The sequence below is a fragment of the Ictidomys tridecemlineatus genome, chromosome 8 (genome assembly GCF_052094955.1).
Source record: "Ictidomys tridecemlineatus isolate mIctTri1 chromosome 8, mIctTri1.hap1, whole genome shotgun sequence".
Lineage (NCBI taxonomy): Eukaryota > Metazoa > Chordata > Mammalia > Rodentia > Sciuridae > Ictidomys > Ictidomys tridecemlineatus.
In genome coordinates this window covers 12,362,275-12,389,699 of record NC_135484.1, presented here as the reverse complement: position 1 = coordinate 12,389,699, position 27,425 = coordinate 12,362,275, and the positions used below count along the sequence as shown (strand labels likewise).

Sequence of the window (27,425 nt, the reverse complement as noted above, 5' to 3'; positions counted from 1 at the left end):
TTGTCTCTTGAAGTCACAGTTATCTCTATACTTCCTCAGGCCAAAATACTTGAACGTTTTCTAGAGCATCCAATTCCAGGTACTCACTCCCCATTTGATTTTTAACTCAAATCGATTTATCATTCAACCCACCACACCATAGAACTTGTCAAGGTCATTAATGGTGTGCATTTTGCTAAAGCCCAGGGACCTATCTCTATCAATATCTCAATATCCCAAGGACCTATCAATATCTCTGTAACATTCAGCACACTCGACCACGCTGGACTTCATGAGACTCTTTCCTCTTTGGCTTCCTTGATCCCAGCTCTGGGCTTCTTATTAAATTTTCTGGCTGTTCCTTTGTTACTTCACCTGGGCCCTCCTCTCTCCATTACATACTTTCTCCTTAAGTGTTCTTTTTTCTGTTTTTAGTGCCAGGGATTGAACCCAGGAGTGCTCAACCACTGAGCCACATTCCCAGAACATTTTTTAACATTATTTAGAGACAGGGTCTGACTAAGTTGTTGAGGGCCTCTCTGAATTGCTGAGGCTGTATTTTCTCTTAAGCATCCTTCCACATTTATAATGAGAAAACGTCTCAGGATGTCCTGGATGCATTCATCACAGCCATCTTTGAAAAGAAGATAAAAATGCTTGGCGCTCTGGCCTTGGCTTAGCTACACAGTGGGCAGAGTTCTTCTGGGATAAGCTATTTGCAACATTATTGGCAAAGCACTTTCAGAAATATGCATGGCTCACAATAGACTATAGAAGATGTGTTTCAGTTTCAGATGGAGTCTGGAGAAATTGTGTGGGGGCAGAGGGGTGCTGTGAATACATGTGGCTCTCTGGGCCTCAGGGCCTTTGCCCCAAAATACAGTGATTAGACAAGAGGTCTAGACAGTCATTTGGATCCTCCCTCTCATCTTTTTATGAACTTCCGTGACCGGAGGAGTTGGTGTCATTTTTTTTTAATTTAACCATGGCTTATCAAGGTAAAAAAAAAAATAGTCCATTTTTCTTTTTACTTCAGAAGTTGCTGATACCCTAAGAAATACCTGTTTAGTTTTACCACAATAAATTTTTTTGGAAAAAAATATCTTATTCCTTTCTTTACTCAGTTCCATTCAACCAGCATTTATTTGCTGATACTATTCTTGTGCTAGTTTTTGTGCCCAACAGATAAGTACCCTTTGTTTTTGTTTGCTTTGATGTTCTATTTATGCTGCTGTTTGTTCTACTTATATGGACTGCTGACATCAGTGCCAAACTATGATCATCACCAAACAGGATGTTGGTACCATGTTATCACCAAAAGTATATCTGAAGCCTTGTGTTTGTTGAATTAAGTTGAAAGGAAAGTTTTATGGACAGTCTATGCTTTCTAATATGTATCATCTACAGCATACATTTGAGCTTCCAAAAGCTGCTACAAAAATTTTCTGATACCAGTGTTGGTATTTTTCAAAAAAAAAAAAACTTCTGTCAATATTGCTGACATTATTTTATCATATGTTTTAAAAACAGCAAATTCTTTACTGTTCCTGAAATATTAAAGAAATATTCAGGAAGATGCTATTATCTGAAGTTGCTGATAATGTACACTTGATTATTTCTTATGTGTAAAATTTTCATATCCTAAAATACATTTCCTTTTCTCTTAGAAGTTCTAATTTTGAAAGCTATATCTAAGTTCTAAAAGACAGGTCTTTAGAATAAAAGCAAAGCATGGTTATTCATGAACCACAAAGCTCTAACTCCAGAAATGAATACTCTGATGCTGTTTTCAAAGTCATTTAAACCCAAAAGTAATAATCTATATATTTACAAACAAAAGCCTAAAGTCACAGATAAGAACATTTCATGCACTTACAACTGTTAGTATCCATCAGAGAATATAACATAGTAATGCCTTTTCTATAATATACAAATATCACAGAATACAGAAATCAAAGTGACAAAACATGATTATTCATATCAATTTCTAATGAGGCAAGTGCTAGTCATGTCCTGATGTAAAATTTTCAGAATGTAAATAAAACAGGAGATGAGCTCTTCAAAGAACAGTTTTTTGGGGGTCTTGGGGCCTAATGGGCAGAGTTTTTCCTGAACTTCCTTCCCTATGTCCAAGAGGAGTGGTATATTGACATGTGGACATGTGCCCTCCCCAGCCTCCCCCCAACTTCCAATTCCAGAAAAAGGGCATCAAAAAAGTTATACAGTAAAATAAAGGAATTGAAGAAAAGAGGCAAACAGGAAACCAAAAGAGAATTGAGTGGTGAAATTAGCAGGAGAGTTAGTATGACAGCAATGTGCACCATTAGGTTCTTCACAATTATTCAGAGGAATCAAATTTTGCTGATTTTTTCAAATACCAAGGTCAAAAATGAAAATGTGATCAATTGTTCATTGTACATTTTCCAGGTATAAAGCTCATCTTTACTCCAAAAAAGCACAACATTCCCCTGCTCTGTCTGAAAGATAATTTTCTCATGACTTGTCAAAAATAGACATGGAAGGAAGAAAGTAGAGAAAATAGGGAGAGAAAACAAAGTTGACAAGGATGTAGATAAAGAGAGGAACACTCGACTAAGAAGACTATGGACCATCCACTCTGGTGACACACAGAGGACAGCTAGTTGACCTCTGCAAGGTGGTTCCTCTGTGTCTCGTTTTCTGGAAGGCTCTATTTTCTTCCCTTCTGAGGCAAACTAGAAACTTTCTTCTCCTTTGAGGCAAACGGGCAAGCAAAAACCACTTTCCTTCTGCATGGCTCAGGTGTGTGAAGCCACTACTCTGGTGTCGACCTTTGCTGGTGTCAGCAATTTGTGCTCAGTGAACACGTGACACCACTTTGAAGTAAATATAAATGAAATCTGTCAGAACATTTTATGGCAAACTGCGACATCCTCTCTTCCCTCCTTCACTGAGTTAGTGAGAGCACAACAGAAAATAACAAACTAATATGTGGTCTCTTTCTGTATTAATAGAAAATGAGAGTATAATCATTAGTTGCTTTGGATTTAATATTTTGGGGTCCCCCCATACACACACACACACACATACATCACACACACACTCACACACACTGCACACAGACACAGAGATACATGGGATATAATATGGAGAAATCAGAAAGGTACTCATTGGAGCACATTCTTCAGGAATGTCCCTAAAATGTAGGACAAGCACTTTATTAAAATGGATTTCACCAACTAATCATGAGAATTAAAAAGATACTCCAGAGAGGGCTTTCAGCATCAAAAATATGGTTTTCTATGAGAAGGTAAGTGGACATAAAAGTCATGGCAGCAATTTGCCTGTCCAAGTACAATGCAGAATGTATAAAACAGGCTCATTGAACCCTTAGTAAGTGAAATATCATTCTTTTTCACTCAACTAGGTAAAAATGTGAAAGGGCAGAAAAAGCACAAGGAGACAGTCTCGGATATCCTAGTGGGCTAAAATGTAGTTGAACATGAAGGGCGTGATTTGGTATAAAACCAACAAGCTGGATTCTATTCTCCCTCTTCTAGGCTCCCTTTGTTAGTTTTGTTATTGAACTGAGATAGAGTCATCAAAATTAGGAAAATTAGCTCAAAAACAAAACAAAATTAAACTGTCCATTGGTATATCCGGTGGAATTTCACTTGGTAAAAATTGGTCAAAATCAATGAATTTTTAGAAAGTAGGAATAGTTTTGAGAGATTGTATGAAGAATGAATATAATGATAGATAGGAATGATCTGATAAACACATAAAAAGGATGGACATCTCCAAGTGTACTGGTGAGCTTCCAATGAAAGAGGCTTCGTGAAGCCTCTTTCCAACATGGCACCTGTACTCTGTACAATCACTGGATCAAACATTGAAGGTCCTAAGAAGAACCCAAGGTTGGTTTTTTTTAAGAATTATTTGGTAATTATTTGGGGCTCATAGAACAAAAAAGTAATCATCTAAAACAAACTTAAAGAAATATCTATTATAAAAAATTTTAGTGACTAAAAAGTAGCCTGGGCCACTGCTTAGAAGGCCCAGTTCAAGTGGTTTAGTGGGAGCAGCCAATGCCAGGAAGGCTCTAGGAGTAGCACAATACTTTCCAAGAGGGGAGGAGTGGGCACAGAGGATGGAAATCTCCAGTGTTTCTACTCAGTCCCACTCGGGTAAGATGAACACAAAATCCTATGCCCACTTGCTGACACCAAGTGTATACCCTTAGGACAATTTCTAATGGGTCTTCATCATGCATCTGACTTCCCAGGGACAAAATTCCCACCACCACATCAGAGCAGAGCAGAACAAGAAGCCTGTGTGTGCTGAATGTCGTTTCCACTTGTCCAATTAGACTATCGCAGATAAAAACCTCTGGGTGGGCTGGGGATGTGGCTCAAGCGGTAGCGCGCTCGCCTGGCATGCGTGCAGCCCGGGTTCGATCCTCAGCACCACATACCAACAAAGATGTTGTGTCCGCCGAGAACTGAAAAATAAATGTTAAAAATTCTCTCACTCTCTCTCTCTTCTCTCACTCTCTCTTTAAAAAAAAAAAAAAAAAAAACCTCTGGGTGTGTGCTGAAGGCAACTGGAATTCCTAAACCTCCTGTCTTGTATAATTCTCTTTCACCTATTTAGAAATCAGCTTAGCTTTCTTTAATATATTGCTAAGACTCAAAGCATGTGTAATTGGGATCAGTATGCTGACCATCTTTAGAGCAAGGCTCTATGGATAACTTGAGAAAAAATCAGACAGTATTGTTCCTATAAAATGATCACTGAAATAGTTTCAATAGATATTCACTTTGTATTATTTTATTTTTAATTAACATACAAAATTATATATATATATAATATATATATAATATGACATTTTGAAATACATTTGCATTGTAGAATGTCTAAATTAAGCCGATCAACATACACACTCACTCACTTTTCCTTTCATCATGGGCCCTATCCTAATTTTGTTTTATAAATACCTCATTCCAGAAGAAGAATTTATTTTTATTAAATTGAAATAAGCATACATTTTGAAGACCTCAGGCTCAGACAAGCCAAAAGAGAAGGTTCAAAGTCTGATGAATAAAAAAAAATGACCCTAAAGAGCCCAATTATTTAACATAAAACATTCTATTGAAGATCAGATGTGAAATGTGAGGGCTTCTCAATAGGATGCACACAAGTCAATTGTGGTTGATGATGCAGCTGAGTGTGCCTTTGGATCAGACAGGTCTACAATCAGTAGTAAATCTAGCAAGAGTGATTTATTTTACTTATTTATTTTTGCTTTGGGGAAGAACCATCTGTTTATAAACAAAATAAAAAATGTTTAAACTTCTTAAATTTCAAGAAATCTCAGTTGCTTTAAAAGCTTAAAATCAGATTTAATTTTGGTTTCTGCTTATTTGTGTGTCTTGAATGATCTTGTCTAAATTATCTTTTTAGATTTGCCTATTTATAGCCCTCACTGAAATCACTTTGATTTATATCATCAAGTTAAATGGCTTTCCCTACCTTTGCCCATTAAAATACTTTAAGGAAGTAAAATTTCTAAAGTAACTTACAAAATAAAACAAAACAAAATCCCGAACTGAAAATCAGAAGCCCCTCAGATGGTAAAGGCAACTTTCCATCCATGTATTGCAGCATAGACACAAGATCTGAGTCTTAGAGCTCAAGAAATAATTCCAAGCTCTTACCCTATAGGAGGTTCATGCAATCCATTATAATTTGAGTTCCTGGGGTTCACTGAAACCAAAATGCTTTCCTTGAACACAGAATAAAGACCTTAAACCAATGGGTCTACCACCTTGGGTTAAATGAGTTAGATTTTTAACCTCATATGACTTAAAAACAGTAACACCAGCTAAAGTTTAAAAGAATTCAGTGTATTGTGCAAATAAAAAGTCTAAGGAAGACTTGGCTTCAAGTATGGAATTCTCTTTTGTTCTTTCAATTCTCTATCTTCTGGGTTGGGTCCATTTGCAGTTAGGCTTTTCCAGCAACTACACACCATATCTCCTATCAGGTTTGAGCCCTGTGGGAAAAACTCACATACTCTTTCTCTAGAAACCCCTTCAGAAAAGTCTTGTTAATTTTTTTATTAGTACATTTGCCATGACTGTGACAAAAATGGGTAAAATATAAAGGAAAAAAAGTTTATTTAGTTCCCAATTTTGGAGACTAAAATTCCAAATAGCATAGAGTTAGCTGTGGTGGTGTCTTCTAAATGCATCACATCATGGCAAATGGCTATATGACCCAAAGGGAAAGTCAGTTATGCTCATTTTTAACAACCTCCCTCCCTCTCTCTCTCTCTCTCTCTCTCTCTCTCTCTCTCTCTCTCTCTCTCTCTCTCTCAAAAACTAACCAGAGAACTATCTTTATTCTTTTTGAAACAAAACCTCAATTATTTAATTACTTCTCACAGACTGTATCTCTCAAAAAGTCCCACTGCCATTGAACATCACTGCACTGGGCACCAAGCTTCAATACATGAACCGTTGGGCAGCAAACCACATTCAAACCATAAAAGCTCAGCTGAGACATGACGCGACCACTCACTGTTGCTGTATTCACTCAATGTCTTCCCACCTGCACTAGTAATAGAACCTGTTACAAAGCACGTGGTCTGAGAATGGGAGAGTGCTCCCTCCAGAGAAAAATGGAGGTTCTGTCACTGAATCGGGGTAAATAGAGGTTGACTGTAAAACAGAATAGATATTCAGTATTTGCAAGACATGTCTCCACCGTTCTACATAATTTTCTATTGCAAATGTATCTGCTTAGCTTTCTAGTTGGTAGTTCTACTTTCTTCAGGCTTTGAAGACATAATACTTACAGATACTTTGCCAGAAGTGGGGGAAAAAAGCATATGACTATATTAAGATTTGTACATGAATGTTCATAACAGTTGATATATAATAGCCAATAGCCATACACAAGTCAATTCCCATTAGTAGATGAATGGATAAAGAAGTTGTGGTACAGCCATTCAATGGAGTGCTTCCTAGAACTAAAAGAGGTGAACCCCTGGTTCATGTAACAACATGGTTGGACCTCAGAATAGTTACACAAAGTGAAGGAAGCAAGATTAAAAAAAAAAAGAACACATATTGAATAATATTTGGTGAGAAATTCTATAAAATGCAAATGTATCTATAAGTAATTTGTTTGGAAACTGTGGTGAGGGTTGAGAACGGTAGGGGTAAGAGGAAAAGATTTAAGAGTTGCAGAGGAGGGCTGGTTTGTGGCTCAGTGGTAGAGTGCTTGCCTGGCACAGAAATGGCACTGGGTTTGATTCTCAGCAGCACATATAAACAAACAAATAAATAAATAAAGTAAACAATTTGATGTTTAAAAAAAGAGTTTCAGGGGAAACTTTTGGGGGTTGATATGCTAAATAACTGGATTAGAGGATGGCATCATTTTCTTTAAAGGACAAGATACTAAATATTTTATACTTTGCAGTTCCCATGATCTGTGTTACAATCACTCATCTGCCATTGTAGCATCAAACCAACTATAAGTAAAATAGTATACAGAAATAGGTGTGAATGAATTTCAATAAGCTATTTACGAAAAGAGGCAATGGCCCAATTGGATCTACAACATGTAGTTTTCCGATACCTGATTTTGATTATGGTGGTTTTACAGGTGTGTACATATGTCAAAACCTATCAAATTTTATACTTTGTTTATGTGTCACTAATCATATATCAATTACAATTCAATACAACTATTAAAAAAATAAAAACAAAACAAATTTGGGTTCCCTATCATCAGCTGGATGAAGCATAATCTTTTACCATGGCACACACATCTGTGCACATCCAGACCTCCATATTCCTGCTGAAATATTCCTCTTCCTGGTGAAAGTTCACCCTCCTGCAGTGCCCAGCACACACATCATGCCATTTCAACTCCACCTCTTTGTTAGGGTTCTTACTATTTTCTCTCTTCCTAAGATGGCTTCCTCCCACCAACACTTCAGATTAATCCCAGGCATGTGCACATCCAGGATGTCTTCCCTTCTACTCTTCCTCAGCCTGTGCTCTGAGGGATGCTCATTTCCATTCCCCATGATGGTCTGTGCGTGTGTATGTGCACTTTGCTGCGTACGTATGTGAATACACAATACTCTCGTACTAGCGCAGTGTTCAATAATTTTAACTATATGTATGCAAAATGTTCTGTTAAATATTTAGAATTATTGTTCAGTCTCTGCCTCTACCACTTGAAAGAGAGCTCTGTGTCAATTACACCTACGACAGGGACCACCACATTTAAAAAAACAAACAAACAAAGAAAGAAACCCTGCCAATGAAATCAGCATGTTTGTTATTATTATAACCACTTTGCAGATAAGAAAACTGATAGAGAAATTTTGTATTTAGCCCAAAGGCACAAGTAAGTAGTCAAGCTAGTACCTAAAGTGTTGCATCTGTAATCTCAAATGTTCTCCACTAATCCATGCAATCTTCTTGCTGGACTCTCACCTGACTTTCAGGCTGGCATCTACACTGATTGTCACTGCTTTCCTTTCATCTCCCAGATACACCAAAATGAAGACTGCCACCAATATCTACATTTTCAACCTTGCTCTAGCAGATGCCCTGGCGACCAGCACCCTGCCCTTCCAGAGTGTCAATTACCTAATGGGAACGTGGCCGTTTGGCACCATCCTTTGCAAGATTGTGATCTCCATCGATTACTACAACATGTTCACCAGCATATTCACCCTCTGCACCATGAGTGTGGATCGCTACATCGCAGTCTGCCACCCAGTCAAGGCCCTGGATTTCCGTACTCCCCGAAATGCCAAAATTGTCAACATCTGCAACTGGATTCTCTCTTCTGCCATTGGTCTGCCTGTGATGTTCATGGCAACAACAAAATACAGGCAGGGTAAGTGGAGTCGCAGGCCTGAAGGGTGGAGGGCTAATAGTTTGATATGTTGGCAGTGCCATGGGCCAAGTAGAATGGATGGAGTGGCCCAATGTCTTCCTCCAATTATTATTTTAACTATTCTTTCTAACAAAATTCCTTTGAGGAGGGAAGCCCCCCTGTAATTTTAAGCCTACTAAACATCTTAAAGAGAATATATAATCTATTTGTTTCTGATTTCTCTGGGCTTACTTTATCAAAGTGGGAAGTAAATATGAAACTAGCTCTCCCAAAAGTATTTCTCTGAGGCTTGTTTTAGAATTCCAGGCAGTTGCCTACATGACAAATTTGTCTTTTTAGACCAAACAGAAAAATACTGACCTATCTTCCTCAAAGTAGAATGAAAATATCCATTTGCTGGAACCTCCTAGAAACTTGGGACAATGCTCATATTTTTTACATCAATGCAAATCCCACCGAGTGTCTAGTTCCTGGTGAAAGGTCCATAATCACTCACTTAATGAATGCATAATATGCCCAAAGTAGACCACAAAATGGGAAATTTTCAGAAAGAAACCCCCCCCCAAATTAACTTTCCCTGAAAATCAGCAGAGTTGAGTTGCTTCCACATTTCTTTCAATCTGTCCTTGGTGGCTTGCTTAGTGATAGCCTCAACCCGGTTCTGCTTCAGCCCGGCCCTGATCAAGGCTGCAAACGCATGCGCAGAATGGCAGTATTAAATGTGATGACAGACCTCGATATTGCGCTGAATTTTTCTTAAACCGCTTTTCTTCCAGGTTCCATAGACTGCACCCTGACGTTCTCTCACCCGACCTGGTACTGGGAGAACCTGCTGAAGATCTGTGTTTTCATCTTTGCCTTCATCATGCCCGTGCTCATCATCACCGTGTGCTACGGGCTGATGATCTTGCGCCTCAAGAGTGTCCGCATGCTCTCGGGCTCCAAAGAAAAGGACCGGAACCTGCGGCGCATCACCAGGATGGTGCTGGTGGTGGTGGCGGTGTTCATCGTCTGCTGGACGCCCATCCACATTTACGTCATCGTCAAGGCCTTGATCACCATCCCAGAAACCACGTTCCAGACGGTCTCCTGGCACTTCTGCATTGCTCTGGGTTACACAAACAGCTGCCTGAACCCAGTCCTTTATGCATTTCTGGATGAAAACTTCAAACGATGCTTCAGAGAATTCTGTATCCCAACCTCTTCCACCATCGAGCAACAAAACTCCACTCGAATCCGTCAGAACACTAGAGACCACCCCTCCACAGCCAATACGGTGGACAGGACCAACCATCAGGTACGCGCTTTCTAGCTGGGTATACCTCTTGGGGTGATGTAAACCTTATAGCTCTTGGTACTGGTCCAAGATTGCGGTACCTTAGGACATCAGTAACCAGGGGGAGAATGGAGGGAGGAGGGAACACAATGGGATCATGGTGCAGAGAGGAGCTTTGTGGTAGGATGTGCTCTGTGTGTTTGTATATGCTCATTTAGGCTAAGAGGTATGCCAACCAGAAACCCATAAACTGCTAAAAATCACCATCTTCCTGGCCTTTGCTTCTATGCAAAATTAATGACCTTTCCATATTGTGGAAGTGATCCTGATCTAGAAATCTGTCTCATTTTCCCCAGAAATATTCTGTATTTCAAAGATCCTTCCAGTATCCCTGTTGCTTCTCAAAAACTAGTCCTGCTGGGTTCTGCGGGTGAAAAGCCTTGTCCAACACGGCCAGGGACACAAAATATTCCAGAAAAAGCAGTGTCACAACAAAAGAGGAAAAAAATGGCCAACTCCCACTCTTGTTAATAGATGTTAATATCTGAACTCTAGAAAAAAATACAAAACATATTACCTAATTGTTAGAATTAAGTTAATTGTGTAACACTAGTCAAACCAGTCAGGAATTAACATTTGAAAGAGTGACTGTATTTTAGAGATATATTCTTAGGCCCAGGAGACGACAAGATGGGGTTGGCACAGAAGATTCAAAATTTGCACACAGTATTGGAATCAGTAACAAGGAAAGAGAAAAAGTTGTCTCCAAGACAGTGTCCCCTTGTTAAGTCACTGCTTTGCAAAATTTGACCTCTGACCTATAAAGTTGATCAAACACATGACTAAAATACTCATAAATTCATTTAAATAAATAAATGTTTCAAAAATCCCATCCAAATCACCCCCGAATCTGAAACTCACAGCAGGTATAACTTTGTAACCCAGAACCCAAATTCAAACTGCCGGTCAAGTAAATGTCTGGGTCAGAGCTTTGGATAAAGTTCCTAGATGGAAGGGGCAGGGCTTGTGGGGACAGTAGTTCCATAAAAATGAAGAGGAAGCAAGGTCTAGGAGGAGCCAGAGGGAGGCCTTGGCAGCCCTGGGCTCAGCTCTCCCTCTCACTGTCTCCTCACGACTCTCCTTGGATCCCCATTTTTGCCACTCAGGCCAGCCCAGGCTCACCCTCCTAATGGACCCCAGGACTTATGTAATGTGGCCCAGCTAGGTCTGCTCAAGGGACATTAATCCTCATGCCCTGATAGGAAAGATGCTAAAATGAACCCAAGAACTGGCACCCTGGAGAGCATGCCACAGCGGTGCAGAACCACCTCCAGCCAGAAGGAAATTATTAACTTATCATGTCTCACTTCTAATTCCATCTCAGAAATAAAAGCCAGAAAGAAATGGTTTTCTACTCTGCTTCTCTTCTCTCATTTTTCCACATCAAGACCTCTAAACCTGCTCCTTTTTCTAAGCCATTCCCCTTTTCAGTGGTTCTCAAAATCTTATGAGTCTCTTGGAAGGATTTGGGGTCTCTGATACGGGGATAACATATAAAACAATTAATCCTAAGCTAGGGTTAAGATGATTTGCTTTAGAGTACTATATTTTGTTGGGGCAAAGGATGTCAACTAGAAAGTGCTGGCTCTTTCTCCCTTAGTGCCTACACCTACCCCCTCTTTCAAACCCTTTAGGGCCCAGCTGCTTGGTAAAACACCCCAGGCCTCTGCTGGGCCTTGTTCACATGGAAACTGTTCCCAGCCTGACGCTCCCCTTGACTTCCTTCCAAATTCAGCTTTTCTCATCGGTGTGGTTCTGGCACAGCCAGACTGCAACTAACTGGAGAAGTTCTGTTTAAGTAACTAAAAGGTTTGCTTTAAAAATACACCCAATTAAAACTTCTCTTCACTGCTGCCTCTGGGAAGCAGTGTCATTATCAGATAACAGCAGAAACACATTAGGCCCGGAATTGGCCATTTCCCAAATGCCCAGCTGGGAGATCTGGAAAGAGAGGAGAGGCTGCCAGGAAAAGAGGAAGACACCCTGACATATTCAAAAATCAAGATAAATCAAAGATCCCTTTCACTCATCTCGACTGATATGTCACCATTCGAACGAAGGCAGTTACACGCAGACAACTAGAACCGTATGTAAGGCCATAGTGATGGTTTCAGGGCTACATTGACATAATTAGATTTGAAGGAGAAATCAGAGACTTCACAGTCTTGCCTCTAGGATTTATTTGATTTGTTGTACCCACTCAGAATCTGATAAACAGGTGTTTGGTCTTTGTTGTGGATCTTTTTGTCTGTTTGTTTGGCATCATGAGCTGTCATGCAAGGAAACAAAGCTTGTTGGATTTGCGTTAACTTTTCAGTTGCATGTTACAAGTTTGCCGTGGTTATACAGGTTTACGTTTTGTGTTTGTATTTTCTCCAAGAAATACATTATGCTATATATGTCATGTTTCAAACACGCTAGTCGACTTCATATTCTGCAGATCAGAGGTCCAATATCAAACCTTCCCAGGGTGTCTGTTTTCTGACAACTATATACTGTGGCCACGTCCGTTCAGCGCAAAGTGAAGTGGCGATGTGGCAGTTATCAAGGTAATTTGATAAGACATATGAGAAAATGCTATGCCCCAAATAAACTTGGAGTCAGATTTATGTAGGTAAAGGCATCTCTGTAAGTTTATGCTGCCTAACAAATCATTCCAACCTTGAAGCACCCCCTTGTATCCATTACAGTTGTGACACATGAGTCACTTGGGCCAGACTTGCCTAGACTGCCTTTCTAGTCTTGTCCTAGCTCACTTCAGTGTCAGCCACCAGTGGGCTGTCGGCCCATCAGAAGGAATGACCGGCTCCAGAAGGATTCTTGTCCTCATTAGCCCAGTCTTGTTCTCACAGTGGCCAGGGACTCAGAGAGAGAAAAGAGAACAAAGCTTCCTGAGGCCCAGGGTCAGAAGTGGCAAAAGCCATTTCTATGCTCTTTATAGGTGAGGTAAAGTCAGCACCTCAACCTAGATTCAATGGTGGGGGCTGATAGGAGCCGCAGGGACCCCACAAAGAGCTGTGGATGGGGAGGGGTGGCTACTTGTGGCCACTTTTGCTAACAATCCACAGCAGACATATGATGCAGGAGCTGGTAACACAGGGATTCATCTGTCAAGCTCCTTCTTGGGGCTCCAGAATCGACCTAGCATGGTGTCTGGCATATTAAAAGGTGCTCCAGAAAGATCTGTTGAATGAATGAGTGATGGGTGAGCTCATGGTGTCTTGCACGCTGAGCACATGGGAATGACCTCTTTCTGGTGCAGACTACTGACAATGCGACAATGGCTTCAGATTCTGGCATAGTTTCCGGCTCACTCTGTTCGAATAGGAAAATATTCAAGGTAGGCTTCTTTATTTTCTCCTGCCCAGCCATTGGTATTCTGATCAAAAGTTATACTTTTCTAAAACTTGGGTATATGTATGCTTCTCCTCTAAATTTATTTTTAACAAGTGGTTTTGATGAGACCAAGAGCTGATTTGGTGCCCTAAAGAGGTCTTTTCCAGGTTGAATGTTCAGGGGACAGAAAGACATGGTCTCGTGTGGTGTTTGTTCATTCCGGGGCTCAGCTTCTGCTCCCGCTGAAGCCTGCCTGATTCATGTTCAACTTGTTGTCTTTATGGCTTCTTGATCTTTATTAGGTACATTCAGGCATAGACGCTCATTTTCCATCTGCTCTCAGTGCAACTGAATTCTCTGCCCACACAGCACACCAGCCTGCTGTTGACTACTGAACTCCAGTGTGCTTCAAAACACTTCCCCCACTACTCTGATAAATCCAGGCACAACCCAGACCTGAAACCCTGATCACTGTTCACCAGCCTTCCCGATTGGTTTCCAGCCCAGTCATACTTACAGTGCATTTCCTATCTCAGCATTGAGATGATCTTTAAAAATATTTAACATTACATAGGAAAAGAACCACTCTATTGCATCTGTTGAATTATTACTCAAGCAGTTAGTGAAACTATAACCTTAGTATAATGTTCTCATATATACTTATGACAGTGTACAAATTAAAAAGTACTTTCATGAGCACCATCACAACTGCTTACTATAAAAATCAGAATGTGTAAACATGTGTAAACTTGCTCATGGAGGTTAAACAATTGTATAGATCAAACAACCTCTAAGAGGCAAAGTCCAGACAAACATCATCCCACAGCCTTCCTCCACTTGCCTGCGCTCTGCCATTTTTAATTAGCATTGTATGATTGCAGCCGGAGATTCTCAAACCTTACTATGGACTCCAGGAAACGTAAATTCTTAAGATTATCTTTAAGAAATTGTAGCTCATTGTGTGAGGACAGAAGCCAAGAATCTGCATTTTGAATAAAACACAAAATCGAAAATTCTGATTTAACTGTTACTTTATCTTCAAGCACTACTAAATTTACTATTTTCTGACCTGGATAATTATTTCCCGTCAGGTTGATTGGGATAAATTCTTCACCAAATGCATTATGAGTTTTGCAAAACAATGTAATCATTCCTGAAAAAGTCTTAACTTTCTAATGTTTCTGTCATGGAGCCTTATAGGACAAAGTGTATAACAGCAATCAACTTAACACTCTGTACCCTGCTCATTCCTCTTCATAGATATGGCAAGTCCATTCCTAAACCCTCTCGTTACCATCTTTAATGCACTTTTTTGGACATTTCAATGCAAGTAGCAGGTCAGGAAATTAGCAGAAGCTTTGTGTTTGAATTAAATATAAAACTATATTATTCCCAGCTAAACTAAAAGCAGAAGTCTGACTTTTAAAATCAACCACATCACTCACAAAAGCTGGATATTGGTTTTTTACAAGGCATCTGTGGAGAGCTAATTTGGGAAGGAAATTATTTTAATGACATTTTTTTCTGTGACAAAAGCCCCAAATGAGAATAGCTTTCAAAATTACAGCACTGGACCACATTAATGCCTATTTTGTGAATGAACTCCAAATGGCTATTCTGTCAATTTATTGGTTTAAAAGGAAATTGGTTCCAGTCATCTGCGCTTTGTGTGTGTGTGTGTGTGTGTGTGTGTGCGCGCGCACACATGTTATGAGTGTGCACATACACATGTGCCTTTAAGCAATTGGAATTACAGTATATTTAAGTTTGAAATAAATAATATCTCATAAATAACATAAGAACTTAGTGTTTTCTACTAATTAGCTATAATCTGAGTGAATAAAATATTGTTAAAATAGAATATGCCTGTTCTCAAAAAATATTTGGCACTAAGAATATTACTAGTAGCATCTACTGATCAGTTTGTAGCTGAAGCTATACTTACTCAATCACATGAGGGATGGATTAAAGTCCCTACAGTCAGGGAAAGCAGTGTTTAAGGAAGCCATTGCCCAAGGCCATAGTTAAAAAATAGTGGCTGAGGATTAAATTGGGTTTTATAAACCAGGCTCTTACTCAATATGCTCTACTGTCCCCTGGTCTGGTTTTCACTCTGGGTGATCACTGATCTTTTAGGGAGATTCAATTTTAAAGACTGAGTTAACTAGTAAAATTGGTACAGAATTTTCTTGTGCTCACTGTTCCAATTAATGTTAAGTAACATAAAATACAACAGCCTATTTTTCTTTGAAAAAGTAATTAAAAATAATATATCTTCTTATTTGACTAAACATAGCCATCTATGATGAAAACATTCTCATTTATTGAGATTTAATATTTTGAAACACCTCAATTTTTATTTGCTGTCTCACATAGTTTGGGAAGCTATGAAAGGTAGTAACTTTCTATGACACCACATTTTTTTTTTTTTTACTTCTAAACTTTCAAAAACTTGAAATGCGGCTTCCTAGTACTTTTTAATATTTGCATTTTTCCCTCACATTGAACTCAATGACCATTTGAAAGAGTGTGACTATCACAAACCCACCTGACTCTTGATTGTCATTCTGACAACCAATCTTTTGGTGGGCTGAAATAAATAATTGTAAGTTGACACGATTTGACTTTAAAAAGTGAAGAAATTGTTATGTGAAAAACACTGTGAGAACTACAGATTTGCTGAATGAAATATGTCTACCTGATCATTTCCCTTTCAAATTGTTTACCTGAAAATCAAGAACCTGGAGCCACACATTTGGTCAGCCTTCTCTCCTAGCAAACTCACATATTTTCTTTACAGTAGAGTTCATGGGGTTGGAGTGAATGGAAACTTTTCACAATGAAAGAAATATAAAAGCTATATGGTTGTCCAATACATACATGTGCGTACGTGTGTGTATGCATGTATATGTATCTATATAATGTGTGTATGTGGGGTGAGAGAGGCTAGAAACAGGATTCACTTCAAGTACTAAATAATTTAAACAGTACTTTTTCAAAACATGAATTATTTTCATGATATATGGAAGTCATAGGTCTCATGTTGTCTCCCACATGAGTCGGTCCCCCCATTGCCCGTGATGTGGGCTCAGGGAGTGAGTATCCATGAGCATTAACCTTACCTGGATGGTAGATAAGTATGAAGTTAATGTGGTGCTTATTGCTTTACTGTTTATAAATCAAGAAAATGGACCCATTTTTTTCTTTCTACAGCTCCTGAACGTACTAGGTACACAGGCAAATAAATAATAAGCCAGATAAATTGGCTTCATAAAATCATTAAATCTCAAATAAATAGAAGCTGAAAGTTTCATTACATTTTGAAATAATGTTCCTTTCAGTCCAAGAATAAATATGTAGAGGAACAATCTGGGTCATTTATATGAGTAAAAGATGGGAGGAAGGAAGAATGAAAGAAAAAGAAAGAGAGAGGGAGAAAGGGAAAGAGCTAACCTGCCAGTATTTTGTGTCTGAAACCAGCTACTTCTCCCTGCTATGTTTTCCAGACAGAAAGCAAAAGTCTCAGGAATAGTAGAAATATAAAATAATCTATTAAGTCTTAGCTGGATTGTTTCTACTTTTAAATATTATCACGTCTTAAAATTTAATAAGCAGACATGTTTATGAGATTACTTGTGTAATCCAGGGTTCCCAGTGATATGCCCAAGTCCTTTAAAGAGAAGAAACAGATGATTTCTTATTGTGATGAAATGGGTACCTCTAAGACGTGTGAGAAAAGCAAAGTCTAAGGAAGATGACTTTATGAAATAAGAATACTTCAGCCAAGAAAACTTGAAATAGTTTTTAAACTTTTGACAACAAGAAAATGTATTAAATAGTGGATATAGAGTGGGTCGTGACTACCATATATTTGACAATAAAATCACCTACTGAACCCATCTTACAATTTACAACTAAGCAAGAATATCTTACTCTTGCTGTTCTTCCTGTTTCTCTATCACATCAGCTAAGACAGCTTTATGATAAAAAAAATCCATCAATATAACTAAATATAGACTTATTCAGATTCAAAGGATCAACATTTAAAAAAAAAAACTTTATTTGAGCTACTCTTTGGAAATGGACGAGTCGGTGTTTCACAGCATTTCACACTGTTGCAAATGAGGGTAGCCATAGGGCTTGCATGTTCTTCTAGACTAGACATTTTTCTGATTGCCTCAGAAATCCAGTGAGACAAATAGATTTTGAAATGGCTACAGGATAAGTAAATAGCAACATCTAAATAATAAAAATGCAACTGGATTTATCAAGCAGATGCAAAAATAGTCACATTGCTTAGACACTGGCACTGAAAAAAAAAGTGGTACAGCCCATCTTGACCACACCTCTTCTTACAAATGGGGAAACTGTAGCCCAGAAACACATTTTCAATATGTGCCTTTTTCTCTAAACATAAAAAAATGATAATGAAGTTTTTCCAAAGACACCAAATTGAGTTTAAGAAAACTTTTGCAACTAACGAAAAAAACAGATAATTATATTTTATATATACTCTGGTGCATGATAAGGAATAACATACATGAATCGTATAGAACCTCGAAAATAATTTAAATGGCTCAGTTTACCCAAACTTTGCCACTGATCTTCTGAGTATCCATGGGCAGTTTTCTGAAATGTTTCCCCACCTGTAAGAATGGTAATGACTACAGTGGCCAGTGCTTAAGCTAGATGTGAGCTTGGCATCTGATGATCGGGCAAAGGCCAGGTAACTAGCTGCTACTGTGTCAAGCCACTTGGCAAGGTGTTACTATTTTCACCTCTTCCCTTCCCTTTCCCCATAACTGAATTGTATCTCTTGTAAAGAATATTTCAAAGAAATGAAATAATGAGCCAATTGGTGATGTAAGCCAAGCCTTTTCAACTTCAGAACTAGTGACATTTGTGGCAGATATACATTGCAGGAAGTCTAGCAGCATCCCTGGCCTCTACCCACTAAATGCCATAGTATCACCCACCCTTAGTTGTGTCAGCCAAAATGTCTCTGGACATTACCTACTGTCCCCTGGACATGAGGGGACCCAGGGAGAACCACTGATCCAACCTGACCAACTATTTAACAGATGGAAAAGCATCAAGGTCCAAATTAGTCGTGATGCCATCAAATCCGTGCCTGGGAGAGTTGGAACTAGACCTCAGGTGGCCTGATTTTAGGTGAACCCTCCTCTGAGACATCACACTGATCTCTCCAAAGAAAGCCTTCCTGGGCATGCTCCCCAGTTGCGTGGGGAAAGGCTCAGGATTCATGGAAGACAAGCCAAAGGAAGGCACGGTTCCTCCACCCATGTGTTACTTTAGGTTTTTCTCTCAGAGAAGAAGATCTTCAGCTTGAAACATTATTAAGAATGAAAGGCCAATAAAGGTGAAGATATTGCTAGAGAACCCTGGGGGGCCCTGAAGGAGGTCGAGTCTCCTGCAATATTAAAACATTAGAGAACTTGTGGATGAAACATAGTTAATGAAACACAAATCAGAATCTCTGAAGCAAAGAATGAGAGGAGCCCTGGAAATCTCCCCAAAGAAATAGAGCCCCAGGACTAATGGGAACATTGTAGCAACTGAAGACCACAGAACAGCTGGCTTTGTGCGCACCTCCATCAAACCCAGATCCAACGAGGAAACTGTTCCAAGAGCACTGAGGAGGGAAGCCAGCAGCCTCTAGGAGGCAAGATCAGATTAGTTACCGCAAAACAAATTTTATTTTCATATAGAATCCCTGGCCAGGGAGACCAGGTAGCATCAATATCAATAGTGTTGGCAGCTCTCGTTAATTTCCATGAGATTGTGCTGTCTTTAGTCCTGATCTGCATGAAGTGGTACAATGAGGCAGGTTTGTAAACCTAACTGACTCTTGCCCTAAGTCTCTATCAACGGAGGAGTGCTAAATAACCCAGATAACAGGAAAAGGGAGCTAACCATACTAGAAAATAAGGCAAAACTAAACATGTATTATTAAAGAAACATTTTGATCCAAAAATTCAACTATAGAAGCATAGAATATGAGTGATAACAGATTTTTAAAGACATGGTTATTTTACTCCATGGACAACAGAATGCTATAGGCCATGCAAACCTTTGGAATTATTGATTATTTTAACGGAACTTCAGTGTCTAGAATATATCAAATATTAGCCTCACTCAGACTAATTCCCGCACTTCAGGAATGAGGTAAGCAAATTAAACTGTGCTCAGAGATAAGCAAACCAGGTGGCCAAGGGAGTTACTAGAACTGCTACCTAGGAAACAGAGACTCCCGGAGCACCAGAGTCATCACACACTTAGAGGAACGTAAACAGTTATGTTGCCCTTTCTAACATCACCCCACTCATTAAAGCCAAAGGGTAGAAATTACAGGGAAAGATATTTCAATACAACCAAAAATAACTTTTCTTTTTTTAAAACCACTTTATTGTGGTGTGATTGACACACAGAAAGATATATTTATCTAATGTATATGATTCGTTGTGTGCAGAAAGGACTTTCTTTTCTTACTTTGACATACAGATAGTTCCTTGTTACTAGAAGTTTTTAACATTCAGACATTAGCATTTTGCCTATATACGAGGGGCATTGAGAGAGAGGTCAGGTATTAACATTTGCAATTAAGAAATCAGAGGGAATGATTCTCCAAATTAAGGTTTTTAAGGTTTTCAGGTTTACTAGTTCCGCTGGGTTCTTGCAGATCCTGACTATAGGGAAATGGAAGGTAGTCCATGGAGAACCATCCTGAAAAAAATGCAGAGAAGGTTGCTTTTATTTTAGTTATGGGGATTGTTACTGTGTATTAGCGTTCTAAGGGTTTTAAACAGTTTCTCTCTCTCTCTCTCTCTCTCTCTCTCTCTCTCTCTCTCTCTCTCTCTCTGTGTGTGTGTGTGTGTGTGTGTGTTTCATTTTTAAGCCAAGTTTCTCAAATTAAGGTCCAGATTTCCACAGAACACCTTATACCATCTCACAGAATTAATTTTCTCTAAGCCAAATCTACTGTAGACCATCGCTCCGAGTTAGCTATGAATCTATTCAAAGTTCAGTGTCTAATGACACTGACAAGAATCCTAAAATCAACTGTTGAGCTCTTATTCTCACTCATGGTCTGCCTACTTCATTATTCAAACAAAATACTAAAGAGTCGTTTCTCTGAAAATAGAGAAGGTTGTGTTTTGTTTGGGTTTTCACTCTTGTTTTGTTTTGAAGCTTGCCACTTTCTGGCTATAATTATAAGGGAAAGAGTCTATATAGCTTTGGGATATGTTTTTATTGAATTAAATTACACATCGCTAAGGGTAAGCATTAGAACTGACATATTCTTTTGTTTTGAATAAAATGTCTTTGGAGGAAACATTTATTTGAAAAGGCTTCTATAGTAAACTGTCAGAAGCATACCAAAGGTTGAATATTATAATAATTTCTTATGAAATAACACAAGATTTGAAGCCAGGGAACCTGTGTTCTGGTGCCAACCATAATGACGACCCCCTGTGGGAGTCTGGCATCCCAAGCCAGGGGCAGCTTAAAGGAGCTCTTCCTAAGTAGGATTTTCTTAGCTTCTTTTGAGTGCCCAAGAATTAGGAGCATAATTTGGGATTGATTGATTGCCCCATTCAGACTATGGAGGCCAGTTTCTGTAGTGGACCACAAAAATAATCACCAAATCTTTATTTTACAAGAGAAAAAATTTATTATACTGAACACAACAAGTCCATATTAAAAGCAAGAGAAAGCATATGGCAAATCAAGCCTGGATAGATACCAACTATTCCACGTCTCCTGAGTTCTACTTAAGGGAAGTCGACTCTTCTGCTCAGGATCCCAATATGTCTGCTTCAGGTGATGGAGCTTGAAAGAAGGGCTGAGATCCCTCTTACATAGCCACGCAGAGGTCTTTGCCCTGAGTCAGCAATTCTAAGGGGTTCTTGTGAAGCTCTGCTGGGTTTTTCTGGTTGTTTGGGTTATTTTTGTTGTTATTGTTTTGATTTGGTTTGGGGTTTCTGTAATGAATAAGATTTTTGAAGCCTATTACTGGCTGAAATTCTGATCAGCTTCAATAGTACCCAATTCTGTGGTTGGCTTCAATTGCAAATTTGGATGGCATCACAAACAAGGAAGAAAAAAACGGAAGTTCAGGAAAGTCACTGCAAAATAATAATGTTAAGCTGGCTTTTTTCACCCAATACCCTTGGGCATGTCACTTCCTCTCTCCAGGTTTTTGTCTTTTCCATAGATGGATGAAGTTAAAAAATACAATCTCTTAAAATTTTCTCTAGCTTTGAAACTGAAAGAACACATCAATCTTTGTGTGGAGAGAAACTAAAAGTACCTTAGATCAGCTTCAGTTTGAAGCATAAAAGCTTTTCAAGCATTTTATTTTTATTTTTAATAGACCAAAAGATAGCACAAAAGGATTTGCTTGTTGACTTTCTGGGCAAAAAAAAAAAAAAAATTATAGTTAAAAAAAAACTGCTGAAAAAAAAATGGAAAACTGTTGGTAGGAAATCATGTTATATCTATGTATCCAATGCAGTAAGTATGGTATCTAATGTCAAATGTCAAATCCACCAAAATGTGTGACTGCACTGTGATTATTTTGGGGAAAGAAACCCAGCCTTAGAAAATGGAAGAGAGTTCCATGACTCCACAGGGAGTATTATTTTAGCAAGCAAGCAGATTGGCTTGTCACTACTCCATGGGTGACCAAAAAATAGGCAATCTGACTCAGTGGACCAGAGAGAAGAGTTTATTTCAGCACAACAAACAGCAGGCACATTAGTATGGTGATGCCAGCTTCCTTGCCGGCACGTCTCACTGTGCAACGCATCAGACAGATCGCTGCTGCACACAGTGTGTCGCACGGCCTCTGAGGAGCCCAGACCTGAGGGTCAGTGCCTTTGCAGTGGGCAGTAAGCAAACTAGTTCTCCTCCCTCATAATTGAGAGTCACAATGGATCATGGTCATTTTCATGTGGCCAGGCAGGGAGTAAAGGTTCTTAACTGACTACGTGACCAGCTATAGAAACAATTCTGGGTCAGAGGATCAGCATCCCATGCTCAGGGGACTGTGTCTCCCAGAAGTTCACCTGTCAGCCCAGCATATGATTAGTTGAATTTAAATATTCATATGATTTGGCTACCCCATAAGCAGTTTATTTTTAACATATGAACACTAGGACCAAATCTCTTCCTTTTTTTTTTTTTTCAACCAATAGTGGATTAAAGTTACTATCAACAGAATCCTATCCACAGGATGAGGTCAATCTGAAATATCAAACTTAATCATGAACTCCAGTATTCTAGGATCAAGTGACTAAGTCCCAGAAAAGACTAATAAGTCTTATTTCAGACACTCATGTAGCTTCCTTCCTTAGGGTACTCATGGATAGAGCCACCACACTATTGGTATTCATCCAGTTAAGACGGATACATACCCCCTCCCTGCCGCTCAGGATGTAATCTAAGGCCAATCAACGATCCATCTACAATCAGGGTGTTCAGACAGACTTGTTGATTTCCTACAGTTGGTTCCATCTCATTGGTTATCATGATTAGATGTAAACAGAGATTTTTGATCTGTCTCTAGAATGTGTTCTCTGAGACCAGGTAACAGGTAACTCACACTGCTGTATGGAAACAGAAAACTGTGTCCTTCAAATAGAACATCCCTCTTTACCTGGGGCCCAAAGGAGGGATTATGACCCAAGGATTAGTGCCAATAATTGCAAGGAGTCAAAGAAGAGCCAAAAACCAGCCCCCTTGAAGGGATATCTTGTGGCACTTTCTCTCCCACATAGAAGCATAAAGGAGACAAGTTACTCCTCCCCAGGATTTATTGATCAAGGTGATTCAGACAGCCATCACATTCGTTCTGCTAAATCAGATTGGCAGAGTCACCAAGTACCTGCAGCCCGGACAGCCATACATGGCATAATCCCCAGGTGCTCAGGTGTCAGGGGAAGCACATGAATTTGTATGAGCTTCATCAGCACAAAGTTACCTCTGAGTGTTTCTACATGTACAAGAGACTCACCTTCAGGAATTTCTTTTGATAACATCGGGTACGGTAGAATAATTCAGGACCAAGCAGGCCGACATGAGCTTCTCCCACAGGAGATGGATGGAGGTGACAAATCCAATGGTGGCACAGTTGGACTGTCAGACCGCTGCTTCTCTCTGGTGGACCATGTGATAGTTTTGCCAGGCTGAGGGACAGGAATTCAAGAGCAAAAAGAAATGTTAATTCTTCTGTTCTCCCACACTTTGGGAGTCTAACGTATTCCTTCCCTCAATGAATTGGGCAGTGGTACTGAAGAGGAACCCAGTCTGGAATTCTAGGGATACATCCAGATGGAAGCTGACATCCTTCCCAGAAGGGCCACAGGGTTGGTCTACTGTCCCCTGATTCTATGTCACCTGCTATGTAGGTCCCCAGTCAAATTTGACTAATTTTCCATCAACTTGTACATACAACTCAACAAAATGGATACTAGATAAATCACGGATTGTCTCTGATACCTCCGTAGGCCAACGGAGTGCCAGGCTTCCAGTATGACAGTGGTGAACCACAGGGCAAAGAACATTTTCTTAACTGTCTCTGGGATCAGACTACATTTTTTTTAAGACTTTTGACCCTGATGGCTGACTCCTGTGTTTTTGTCAGATTTAATGAGCCTTTCTGGGCCTTCATGTGACCTAGCATCTACTGTTTATTGTGGCCTCTCAATATAATATTTTCACTCAGGAGGACCAACTAACCTGCAGAAAAAAGAGACTTGGCCTGTGTTTTGAAACATCCCTTAGTAGTAAATAGCTGGAAAACTCAAGGAGTTCTTTGGCAGCATGGTATCGTATTTTTGGAGGCTCAGCCAGGAGAAGGGTCTTTATCTTCAAGTAAAAAAGAATGAGCAAAAAAAGACCTGACCTGTGTCCAGGCGGGTGTCATCTTGAGCAATAGGTTCATTGCAATCATGGTGTCCAAACACCCAGTACTGCAGGCCACGGTCTGCAACAGCCAGAACTATAATGTGAATCCAGTTGACAGTCATCCATCATAAGCCTCCAGGTCCCATCAGCTTTTGTTATTGGCCACACAGGGCCATTGTAAGAGATACTGCATTTTTTTCATTAGGTCTTATTGCACTGAAGTCCTTAATCGAGGCTGTGATTGCCTTTCCTCTTAGAATTTAGAATTCTAAATTGTTTCTTTTTAAAACATGGAAGGGAGCCAAAAGCCAAGCTGTGACCTGTCGTGCACATGTCCCACCATCATCTGTCTACAAGTGGCTCTTGAAAAGCATGAAAAAAAAATCCCCTGGATATCATAAGCATTCACAGAACAAGCACATAAATTACCAGGACCAATTATACAGTCAGCCATGGAAGCAGCAAAAGCAGTGTGTCACAGGAGTCCAATCAGTCCTGCCTAATGATCACAGTTACTTCCTTCCCCATTTTACTCCATTTCTAATCTGGACGGTTAAATGCATGGTTCTTGCCCCTCGACAGAACCTAGTGTCTGACCAGGAATATTGAAAAGAGAGATAAGCCGGGCATGGTGGTGCATGCCTGTAATCCCAGTGACTTGAGAGGCTAAGGCAGGAGGAGCATGAGTTCAAAGCCAGCCTCAGCAATTTAGTGAGGCCTAAGCAACTTAGCAAGACCCCATCTCAAAATACAAAATGGAAAAGGGCTGTGGATGTAGCTCAGTGGTTAAGTGACCCTGGGTTCAATCCCTACTACCAAAACAAACAAAAGAAAAGAGACATAAAAGTTCACTTCCACCCCACCCCTACCTCCATTGTGCCCTCCCGTGATATAAGGCCTCTATCTCTGCAGAGTCAGGCAGTGAGCCTCTGGGGGAGCAGAGTCAAGTGCCCAGTGTCTTCCTAGTGCCTCCATTGGAAGGAGATTAATCTCAGAGGAATCCAGTTCTACGGAAGCAGGTGGTTTCATCTGTGAACACACCACCTTTTCAGGACTCACCAGAGCCTGAAATCTGATGCTTTTTTTTTTTTTTTTCTTGGAGATCCACTGTCAGTCTCTTCCCTGGGAAGCCCTGCCTTCATAAGCATGTCCACACTGTCCTGAGATCGGGGCCTTTGGGGACTAGGCTTTTCCATCCTGAGCTTTGTTTGGGCGGCAGAGATGTTGCCTGGGTTCCAGCCTGCCCCCTCTCTCCTAGCCTTCAATGGCCCTGAGTCAGCGGAGCTCCCAGTTCAGGATCTCCAGCCGCAAAGGCAATGGGGTCTTCCACTTGAGGAGAGGAGGGCAGTCTTAAAAACTCAGCAGTCATGCTCTTGGTGAGGGGTCTTTGTGGCCTGGATCTTGGTGGCCAGGACAGACAGAATCTCTCGTAGTGGCATCCTCAGGCTTTGAATCGCTCCTCTGTGGTGTTTCATGCAACTTACTGACTTCAAGAAAGCCTCCTGGGTTGGCCATATGTCGTCATTAAAACAGACATTTACAAGAGCAGGCACCACCTGAGGCATGAATCTGTCTCCATGGACGAATCCATACAGTGGTTTAAGGGACAGGGTCCCCCATGGCACAGCCTGGGTGCTACTGTTGACCCAAGAAGCACCACCTTCTCGCTGCTTCCGCACACCACCACCACAGCCCAGTTTCTGACAGCTCTTTGGTGTTGAGGACAGCACCCCTGCACTTTCCTCCTTCCCTGCTCATGATGGATGTGCTCTGTGGGACATAATGCCCTCCAGATATTCTTGGTTGGGAAAAAACTTGGCACAATTGTGCTTTCCTCTCTGATGGGGCCCAGAATGCTCTGAGTATTGTCCCACAGGAGAGTATGTGCCACCAGGGCAGCTAATTAAATGTCATCCCTCACCTCCAGTCCCGTCCATGGAGCCTCCAACTCGTGCTCATCCACAGGTAGGACAGAGGTGGGTCATCTCCAGCCTGCTTCTGTACCAATGGGCAAGAACAATTGCTAGCAGCCCCTGGGAGTTTCCAATGTCTCTGCCTTTTTTCTTCCAAAGAGGAGTTACCTACCTTGGCATTCTGAACTTTATGCCACTTTGGGAAAAATCCCAGGCTCTCAAGAGATGGCAAAAAGTAACAAGTCTCTAAAGGACATGACCAAGCAATGAGCAGGCGGTCTCGTTGCAACTCTGGAGACTGTAGCAGGAAGAAAAATGACTGTTCATGGCAGCAGAGTGGGCAAGGGAAGCACCAGCATAGTGGTCCCAGTTCCCCTGACGTCTGCAACCCCAGGGCAGTGCAAAAGAGCCAGATGGCAGCTACACACGCAATGGCTCTGTCACAGAGAGACCCAAAGCCAAAGTCACAGCACCTGGGGGAGCAATAAAGAAGCCTAAGAAGCCTTGCTCCAGGACCAAGCACTCTCACGGGGGTCAGTGCTGTGCTCCCTGGATGTGTCCTAGCTGCAGAAATGGCCAGTGTCACAGGCTTTGGGACAGAGTCATTAAGTGTGCACAGACACAGTAACGGCTCTTGGTGGCCTTCCTCTCCCGATGTGATAGTGATCCAATCTTCCTTATTCTCAGGAATACACACTGGAATATTTAGGGGTGAAGGGTCACCTTGGTATCAATTGTTGTTGGGGGGAGGAGGTGAAAGAGAAAGCCAACAGTTAAGTAAACGTTCGTAGTAGATGAATCAGGACATCAGGTAGAAAAGTGTTCTTTGCACCACAGAATTCTTTTGCACATTTACTAAAACTTGAAATCTATGAAAATAAAGCTTAAAAATAATAATCTTGCCTCCTTTTTGCTTACTGTGCAAACATCTCCTTTTCTTCTCACCAAAATTACAATAATAGTGGTGTCAACAATTATTTGCTAATTGCAAGACATTTCATTTCCACAGTGTTTCTCTCCTGTTTTTT

The 27,425-nt window shown here is 40.3% G+C and overlaps 1 protein-coding gene across 2 annotated transcripts in view; it reads left to right on the top strand.

Moving 5' to 3' along the window:
• Oprm1 (opioid receptor mu 1) overlaps window positions 1-27,425 on the top strand; it is a 71,243-nt gene that overhangs the window by 32,214 nt on the left and 11,604 nt on the right. For both annotated transcript variants that reach the window (XR_005733036.2, XM_005321386.4), the window contains exons 2-3: window positions 8,531-8,883; window positions 9,660-10,180. Coding sequence is in view for 1 of the 2 variants with exons in the window: in XM_005321386.4 (XP_005321443.1) it covers window positions 8,531-8,883; window positions 9,660-10,180 (874 nt within the window). In the remaining variant the exon portion in view is untranslated. The remainder of the gene's footprint in view (window positions 1-8,530; window positions 8,884-9,659; window positions 10,181-27,425) is intronic.